The 10,936-nt window shown below is 31.4% G+C and overlaps 1 protein-coding gene across 1 annotated transcript in view; it reads right to left on the reverse strand.

Moving 5' to 3' along the window:
• The window catches only part of LOC145258146 (uncharacterized), a 22,258-nt gene extending 16,194 nt beyond the window's left edge, over positions 1-6,064 (reverse strand). The window contains exon 1 of the mRNA XM_080115935.1: positions 5,743-6,064. Coding sequence (XP_079972061.1) covers positions 5,743-5,750 — 8 coding nt within the window. The 5' untranslated portion in view covers positions 5,751-6,064. The remainder of the gene's footprint in view (positions 1-5,742) is intronic.
• Between the last annotated feature and the right edge of the window lie 4,872 nt (positions 6,065-10,936).

The following is a 10,936-nucleotide window of genomic DNA, read 5'->3' on the forward strand; positions in this document are numbered from 1 at the left end:
CCGACTTTTATTCAACAGAAAGTGCTCAACTATAAGAAACGTATTTCTTAAAGGGGCTGTCATAATTATTTTTTTACTATAATAATTAAATACCTACAGACACTAGTGTTTCATCCTTTCGGGATTCTTCAGTGCAGGGTGTCACAATTACTACCAGTCGAACGATTCGAACCCCGCGACACGAGACATCTCTGGCTCGATTAGCGGAGACCGTATCCATTCGGCTACCATTAATCGTGTGAAATAGCGTTGAATTTTAAACATTTTAAATTTAAATGTTCATTACGTCAGACAGACAGTGATCAAGTCGTTATACGACGATCTACGCATAAGAGCTAAATTGACCGACTTTTATTCAACAGAAAGTGCTCAACTATAAGAAACGTATTTCTTAAAGGGGCTGTCATAATTATTTTTTTACTATAATAATTAAATACCTACAGACACTAGTGTTTCATCCTTTCGGGATTCTTCAGTGCAGGGTGTCACAATTACTACCAGTCGAACGATTCGAACCCCGCGACACGAGACATCTCTGGCTCGATTAGCGGAGACCGTATCCATTCGGCTACCATTAATCGTGTGAAATAGCGTTGAATTTTAAACATTTTAAATTTAAATGTTCATTACGTCAGACAGACAGTGATCAAGTCGTTATACGACGATCTACGCATAAGAGCTAAATTGACCGACTTTTATTCAACAGAAAGTGCTCAACTATAAGAAACGTATTTCTTAAAGGGGCTGTCATAATTATTTTTTTACTATAATAATTAAATACCTACAGACACTAGTGTTTCATCCTTTCGGGATTCTTCAGTGCAGGGTGTCACAATTACTACCAGTCGAACGATTCGAACCCCGCGACACGAGACATCTCTGGCTCGATTAGCGGAGACCGTATCCATTCGGCTACCATTAATCGTGTGAAATAGCGTTGAATTTTAAACATTTTAAATTTAAATGTTCATTACGTCAGACAGACAGTGATCAAGTCGTTATACGACGATCTACGCATAAGAGCTAAATTGACCGACTTTTATTCAACAGAAAGTGCTCAACTATAAGAAACGTATTTCTTAAAGGGGCTGTCATAATTATTTTTTTACTATAATAATTAAATACCTACAGACACTAGTGTTTCATCCTTTCGGGATTCTTCAGTGCAGGGTGTCACAATTACTACCAGTCGAACGATTCGAACCCCGCGACACGAGACATCTCTGGCTCGATTAGCGGAGACCGTATCCATTCGGCTACCATTAATCGTGTGAAATAGCGTTGAATTTTAAACATTTTAAATTTAAATGTTCATTACGTCAGACAGACAGTGATCAAGTCGTTATACGACGATCTACGCATAAGAGCTAAATTGACCGACTTTTATTCAACAGAAAGTGCTCAACTATAAGAAACGTATTTCTTAAAGGGGCTGTCATAATTATTTTTTTACTATAATAATTAAATACCTACAGACACTAGTGTTTCATCCTTTCGGGATTCTTCAGTGCAGGGTGTCACAATTACTACCAGTCGAACGATTCGAACCCCGCGACACGAGACATCTCTGGCTCGATTAGCGGAGACCGTATCCATTCGGCTACCATTAATCGTGTGAAATAGCGTTGAATTTTAAACATTTTAAATTTAAATGTTCATTACGTCAGACAGACAGTGATCAAGTCGTTATACGACGATCTACGCATAAGAGCTAAATTGACCGACTTTTATTCAACAGAAAGTGCTCAACTATAAGAAACGTATTTCTTAAAGGGGCTGTCATAATTATTTTTTTACTATAATAATTAAATACCTACAGACACTAGTGTTTCATCCTTTCGGGATTCTTCAGTGCAGGGTGTCACAATTACTACCAGTCGAACGATTCGAACCCCGCGACACGAGACATCTCTGGCTCGATTAGCGGAGACCGTATCCATTCGGCTACCATTAATCGTGTGAAATAGCGTTGAATTTTAAACATTTTAAATTTAAATGTTCATTACGTCAGACAGACAGTGATCAAGTCGTTATACGACGATCTACGCATAAGAGCTAAATTGACCGACTTTTATTCAACAGAAAGTGCTCAACTATAAGAAACGTATTTCTTAAAGGGGCTGTCATAATTATTTTTTTACTATAATAATTAAATACCTACAGACACTAGTGTTTCATCCTTTCGGGATTCTTCAGTGCAGGGTGTCACAATTACTACCAGTCGAACGATTCGAACCCCGCGACACGAGACATCTCTGGCTCGATTAGCGGAGACCGTATCCATTCGGCTACCATTAATCGTGTGAAATAGCGTTGAATTTTAAACATTTTAAATTTAAATGTTCATTACGTCAGACAGACAGTGATCAAGTCGTTATACGACGATCTACGCATAAGAGCTAAATTGACCGACTTTTATTCAACAGAAAGTGCTCAACTATAAGAAACGTATTTCTTAAAGGGGCTGTCATAATTATTTTTTTACTATAATAATTAAATACCTACAGACACTAGTGTTTCATCCTTTCGGGATTCTTCAGTGCAGGGTGTCACAATTACTACCAGTCGAACGATTCGAACCCCGCGACATATATATATATATATATATATATATATATATATATATATATATATATATATATATATATGCTTTTGAGGCTTCATAATTTGTATATTCATTCTTTTTGCGGACTGTTATCCTCATATGTTGTTGTTGTTGTTGTTGTTGTTGTTGTTGTTGTTGTTGTTTCAGCACGTTTCGGCTAACTCATCCTCTGGCCTTCTTTAGATGATTCCTATCCCGTCGCGGTTAATCATTTTAAGAAGGCAAAAGGACGAGTTAGCCGAAACGTGCTGAAACAACAACAACTATAACGCCGATTGCAGTTTTGGTAACAGATACGCGCGGGTCGCGAGGGCCATATGCCCGAAACTGTCTTCAAATTATAAATGACTAAAATGAATCTTTGGAATAAACCATACAGTTGTATGATAAAAATATTTTTCAGTGATTTATTTTAATTTAAAATTCGCCCCTCTAAACAACACCTCACACACACACATACACACACACACACACACACACATAAATATATATATATATATATATATATATATATATATATATATATATACATATACATAAATACATTAACTAAGATTAATTCTCCAAAAACTAATATATATATATATATATATATATATATATATATATATATATATATATATATATATATATATATATATTTGTGACTGTGTGTATATATATATATGTACATATATATATATATGAATATATATATCTATATATATGTACATATATATATGTATATATGAATATATATATCTATAATATAAAGCTGAATGTGTGTGTGTGTGTGTGTGTGTGTGTGTGTGTGTGTGTGTGTGTGTGTGTGTGTGTGTGTGTGGTCACGAATAGGATCCTATATGGTTGACTAGTTTAAAAAACTGATTACATACAATGATAGAAGATGTATCAAGACACAAGAATGGGTATGTTTAATCTGGCAGAACGGTGGTTTATTTAAATTGTGGGGTCTTCGTACGCGCCTCGTCCACAAAGTATGTAAATAAAAAATTTAAAAATTAAAAAAAAAACGTTTACAAGTGTTTTTGATATAGATTGTGATAAGTGCTTCAGTGTGAACAGGTATGGTATAATAAATTATAGGGTTTATCTATTTTATTTTTACTTTCATCATATTTTGCTTTGGTTTTGATACCCCCAAATTCAACCCAAATTTACAACCCTTCCTTTTCATAACCTATCATACTTTCATAAATCAGAATCCATTTTCTGTAGGCTGTTTTTTACCCCAGTCAACGACGGGTACTTTTGCTAATATATATATATATATATATATATATATATATATATATATATATATATATAGTAATTTATAAAATATATATGGTGATTAAGCTACTCTGAATATTCCGCGTTTCTTCCACTCCCGGACTCTTCAGGCTTTTGCGCGAATGCATATAGAAACGATAAACAACCACAGAATTCGCGCATAAGCCTGAAGAGTCCTGGAGTGGATGAAACGCGGAATATTCAGTGTAGCTTAATCGTCATGTATATATTATAACTTACTAACTAGCTCTACCTACGTATTGAGCAGTTTTGAAGTAAATACTTAAAGTTTACGCATAAATCTATACTTTCGTATATTAATTTTATGTTAGTAAATTAAGTAGTTATCTCTCTCTCTCTCTCTCTCTCTCTATATATATATATATATATATATATATATATATATATATATATATATATATATATATATATATATATATATATATAAGTATTGGGATGATTATTTTATTTTGTTTTAAACAAAATCTTCCACTGCTGATATTAATGATAAAAAAAATATATTTAATAATTTTAAACAACTGATAAAATTATAAACTAGAGATTATACTGCACAAGTGTATTTTTGGGGAAAATATCTGCACATTTAACACGTGAAAATATCAACTCTATGCAGTAGTTAAATATTTTAAGATTTATACAGAATCAGAATCGAGAATTTAGTACAGAATCGGTAATTGTATCGGAATCAGGAAAGTATTGGAATCGTCCAATGACTTATATATATATATATATATATATATATATATATATATATATATATATATATATATATATATATATATATATATATATATAATTTATATAATCAGAAAAACAACACCTTTTATTTATTAGTACACAATTTTTGTTTTTATTATTTTTAAGACATGTTATTATATATTTTTTTCCTCCTTAGTCTGACAGCTGTTTCGAAGGGTAAAAAGACAAAAATAATAAAAACAAAAATTGTGTACTAATAAATAAAAGGTGTTGTTTTTCTGATTATATAAATTATATTGCTCTGAATTCTCATCGAGCTAAACCGAAGTTAATATTGGTACAATTATCAATAAAATACCATTTAAAAGGTATTAAAATTGATTGTTAAAAAAACACATATATATATATATATATATTCAACGAACATTCTCCTATTTTTTATTGTCATCGAAATCGGTAAAATCGCCCAGTTTTCAATACTCCGCATTTACTTAATCCACAATACATTGTAGTTTCCATTGCACTGTAGAGAACCTATTGTTGATTTTATAAAAATTAGTTTATATAATGGCTTAAATTGAATTTTAAAATTCAAAATTCAACTATCTTGGTTAAATTGTGCTCTAAACAGAAATATTATTTTCGAACGCGCCCCTGTCATATCAGAGAACCTACTGTTTATTTTATATGTCTGGCCTTTCTGCTTGTGTGGTAATAAAACTTCTCAAATGCACTTGTGATGTTAGGCTGCATAAGGCGTTAACTTTAGTCAAAATCGCCTGTTACTTCTTCTATCGGGTGTTTTCGATTATCGATACTTATCGATAACATTCTGATACAAAACCTATCTTAAAACACAGCCGAGCACATAAGGTACATTCGTGTGAAATTAATAAGAAATAAAAAAATTAATTAAAAAAAAAAAAACGACCTAGTTATTTAGGAGTCCATAGGAAAAAAACTAAAAGACACACAAAGTTCCTTTCATGTAATAATAATGATATACGTGTGTGTGTGCGCACGCGCGTGTGTGTGCGCACGCGCGTGTGTGTGCGCACGCGCGCGCGTGTGTGTGTATGTGTGTGTGTGCGCGCGTGCGTACGTGTAAAGTTTAATAAAAGAATTAAAATAACAAGTAATCTCACCTGTTCATTATTTTCTTTTGGAAGAAAACTTTATGAAGGGATATTTCTTCGGTAGTTGAGATCCTGACGATGACGATCGGCAAATAAATAAATAAATAAATAAATAAATAAAACAAGGATCAATTTATTTTTCCGTCTCTGGAATTGTTTTATAAATATGCATAGAAATGTCTTTTCTTTATTGTGACCGACGAAATGCCTGAGCTAATTCTGTGCTGAAGCGCCGTCTTTTATAGAGACTTCACCTCCCACACGTTTGACGGAGTAAAGAGGCGTTCACATCCGCCCGATTTAGTGCGCGCGTCCAACGCTAAAAGACGTTGTTACTCCTCCTTTTTTTAAAATAGGAATTATGTGCACGTATGTCTCTACGTACGTGGGAGTGCGTCTCTATGTGCACGTGTGTCTTATTACTTATGTGTAATCGTGTGTGTGTGTGTGTGTGTGTGTGTGTGTGTGTGTGTGTGTGTGTGTGTGTGTGTATCAGAATGCGCGTGTGTATGTGTGTGGGAGTATAAGATGGTTGTAAAATTGTTGCTTGACCGTCTTTGTGTATGTGTGTTTACGTGTTGAATAACACACTATGGGAGCGTAGGAGTTGGTCCAGGAACCTACTTCTCTCTCGCCCTCTCATCCCTTTCACCCTCCTCCCTCCCTCTCTCTCTCTCTCTCTCTCTTTCTTTTTCTCTCTCTCTCTTTATCTATCTATCTATAATATATATATATATATATATATATATATATATATATATATATATATATATATATATATTAAGTTATAAAATATATATGGCGTAAGCCTGAAGAGTCCTAGAGTGGATGAAACGCGGAATATTCAGTGTAGCTTAATCGCCATATATATTTTATAACTTACTAACTAGCTCTACCTACGTATTGAGCACTTTTGAAGTAAATACTTAAAGTTTAAGCATAAATTTATACTTTCGTATATTAATTTTATGTGAGTAAATGAAGTAGTATCGTTATTTTCATGGAAAGTGTTCGACTGAGCTTCAGTCTATGGTCCCTCCTCGCCTAACTTTCACAAGAAACACTCGTCTAGCTGAAAACACTATCAATAATTCCCCCACTCTTTATCTGTGCCTTAACCTAAACGTAGATTCCATAAACAAAGCTTCTTTCTTAGAACTGCACGTCTGTGAAATTGTCTTCCTGTTTTCCGGCTGACTACAATATGGTTGTGTTCAAATCTAACGTAAATAAGTTCTTGATGAGTCGTTCCATATAAGTTATCAAATTTACCGAATTTTCATTATTAATGATTACTAAATTGTCCAATTTCTACTGTACACTCTTTAACCCTTATCCTTGAGTGGCCTCTTGGCCTTGATAATGTGGTGATGCCTGTGTAATATATATATATATATATATATATATATATATATATATATATATGTATATATATATATATATATATATATATATATATATATATATATATATATAAGAGCAAACAGTTAATAAAACATGTTAAAAAACACTTTGAAAAAGAGTTAAAAACATATTTAATCTGAAAAGGCAACACTTGATAAGTGGATAGTTCTTGATCAGAGGGTAGGAAATAGCAAAATGCGAGATCGGATTTTGTATACAAAAGTATTTGATGAAACTGCAAGTAAGTCAAAGATCTTACTTGATAACAAAAAGTGAAGCAGTGGGAATATGAAGAAAAAGGTGATTACACATGAATGGATAGTCTGGTGAAAGGTAAATAATCCAATGACGGTAAATTCCAAAAATATAACTCCAAGAAAGTTAATTGAATTTCGATTTGCACAAGTAACTTTATAAATATTAATTCTTTAATATTTATAATATACTTTAGTTTTACCATCTAGGATCATTTTGGTAAATTTAATTGTAATTTTTATTTTATATATATATATATATATATATATATATATATATATATATATATATATATATATATATATAGAGAGAGAGAGAGAGAGAGAGAGAGAGAGATATTAATTTTCTTATCAGTTTGTTTAAACTGAGGATGAAGCATCCTACCAGATGCCAAACATTGACCCGTTAACTCAGTTATTCCAACCGAGAGATCTTTTCAAGAGTCTGACCGCCCCTTTAAGTACAATTGTTTGAATCTCTCTTGCTCTTGGTTCACCGGGTATATTTGTCAGATAATCTTTGACATTCTTTTTCAATATATATATATATATAGATATATATATTGAAATTCTTTTTCAATATATATATCTATAAATATATATATATTTATATATATATATATTGTTTTTAAAATATAATACGACTCATCATATATATGTATGTATATATATATATATATATATATATATATATATATATATATATATTCTTAATCTACAACTATGCTAAGGCTCTTTCCCACTAACCTTTTATATATATATATACATATATATATATATATATATATATATATATATATATATATATATATATATATATATATATATATATATATATATATAATAGCAGAAATACCTTACCTTGGATTGAATGTGGATCAATTTCTAATACTTTTATTGTCATCAAAATCGATGAAATCGCCAATTTTTCAATCAAATCGATTCATTTCTCCCGAAGGAAGCTTCACATCCCCCCCACCCGCAGTGACTTAGTTCACAATACATTGTAGTCTACATTAAACTGTCGAGAACATGCAGTTGATTTTATAAAATCATTTTTTTATGAAAGTGCTTCCCTTGAAGTTTCCAATTCAAAAGTCAATTATCCTGGTTCAATTGCGTTCTAAACAGAAACATTCATTTTGAACGCGCCTATATCTTATCAAAGAACCTACTGTAGATTTTATACGCCTTACTCTCTGCTTGTGCTGTGATAAAAATTCTTAAAGGCACTAGTGATGTTAGGCTGTAAAAAGGTGTTAACTTTGGTCAAAATCTTACCGCTTCTTTTGTTTATCAGAGTTTTTCGATTATTGATTTTTATGCTTATCGGGAAGCAGTCGGATACAAATTCTGACTGAGAAAACTGCCAGACAGATAAAGACATTTGTGTGAAATATTTTTAAAAGGCCAAGCTGTTTCGGAGTTCATAGGGAATGTATTCGTGCGCACGCACAGAAAGAGAGCGAAAGAAAAAGAATGTGCCTTTACCTATATATATATATATATATATATATATATATATATATATATATATATATATATATATATATATATATATATATATATATATATTTATTTATACACACAACCCCCTGTAATATTTTCGCAAAATCAAGAAAACCAAATATAAAATGCGAACGTCATTTGATGTATTTCCTCATGCGCTACAGTTGTTTTGTAACGATTTGGAAAAATTCAAATATTATCCTTTAAAAATATTCTAAGATAGCTACTCTTCGGACGGCGAAATAAATTTGTTATACATATATGAATACTTTCATAATCCCTATTTTAAGAAATTAAGCAGTTAAACTCACCTCTATACTATTTGATAAATAACTGTATTATGTAATCGGTTAGAGAACAACATAGAAATAAAATAGAATTTGAATTAAAATGGTCAAAAATAGATAAAGCTAGAAAATATAAACCGAGTAAATCACGGAGATGTAATCTATGTTTGCTTGAGACATACCATATAGTGAATTCCAAAGAGGGAATTTTAAACAAGAAGTTAGATGTTATGCAAAGCTGTATTCATAGAAATAAATCCCTATTAGCACGCCTAAAACAAGATTAAAATAGCATTTTATAATTAAAAAAACAGCCTATTCTGCCTTGACAGAGTGCAAAATAGGCTTCGCGACTTAGTGGGGGATGCCTTTTTCTCTTCCCTGCAACCTCTCTCCCACAGAAGAGACGTTGCCAGCCTGTCTTTGTTTTATCGTTACTTCCATGGCAAGTGCTCGTCTGAGCTCCTATCTCTCCCCCCTCGCCAATCTTTCACGATAAACACCCGTCTAGCTGGAACCACTGTCAAAATTTTCCCCCACTCTTTAGTTGCGCCAAAACCAAAACGTAGATTCCATGAACAAAGCTTCTTTCTTAGAAGTGCACGCCCGTGAAACTCTCTTCCATTTGCCTGTTTCCCACCTGACTACAACCTGGATGTCTTCAAGTCCAACATAAACAAATTCCTGATGTTGCGCCCCCTTAAGTAAGACACTTTATCAAATCTCCAATACTAACGATTACTACGATACTATCCCATTGATTACTGTACACGCAATAACCCTTATCCCTAAGTGGCTTCCGGGCCTTGATAAGTGGTGACTACCTTGTAAAAAAAAATTTAAATAAAAAAAATTAAGGAAGAGGTTGAGAATAAAATGTAAGTATGACAAGAGAATGTTAAATTTAATACGAAGATTTTAGAATAAATAAACTAATAGATCATTAAATTAACGGAAAATAAACTGATTATAGCCTAAATAAGGAAAATAGAAATATATTTAAGCTACACAGGTGTTAATTCATTATCAGTAATGCTTAATAAATCATTATAGATAATAAATTAACGCCCGTGTAATTCCAATAACACAAGAGGAAATAAAAAAAAATTAAACATTAAGTAACTGTGGCGTATGGAGATGACGACATTATGATGGATTAAAATATAAATCAAAATATAAAATTTAAGCCAACTAAAAGGGAAATTGAACCTAGATTGATATAAAGAGGAGATGGTTAGAACAATACATTTAAAATTATAAAAAGGCGATTAATAAATACTAAAGTCTAAATATTAATGTAAGAATACATGTAATTTCGATAAATTATAAACAGATATACATTGGGGAAAATAGAATTACCATCCTTTACAACGTAACAAAATTAAGAAGGATAATAGATAGTAAATAGAAGAAAAAAACTATAATACTTAGATAATGATAAGACAGAATAATTTAAATTTAAAATTAAAATTAAATTTAAAACTTTAATTATTGACTATGGGATGAAAATAAATTTCAATTAATATTACTTAAATAAAACTTTTTTATTATAATTCCTTCTTAAAATAACGTATGAAGAAAGAAGAAATCAAACAATAGATCGTAACATGTAAATATAATTTATACGAAACTATGGCTGATTGAGAAACATGTAAATAAAATTTATACGAAACTATGGCTGATTGAGAAAAGAATAGTTGAACATATAAATATACACTAGAATTTGAAGATATAGATTAGTATTTGGGA

The sequence above is a fragment of the Euprymna scolopes genome, chromosome 33 (assembly GCF_053919585.1).
Source record: "Euprymna scolopes isolate OS-2025 chromosome 33, ASM5391958v1, whole genome shotgun sequence".
Lineage (NCBI taxonomy): Eukaryota > Metazoa > Mollusca > Cephalopoda > Sepiida > Sepiolidae > Euprymna > Euprymna scolopes.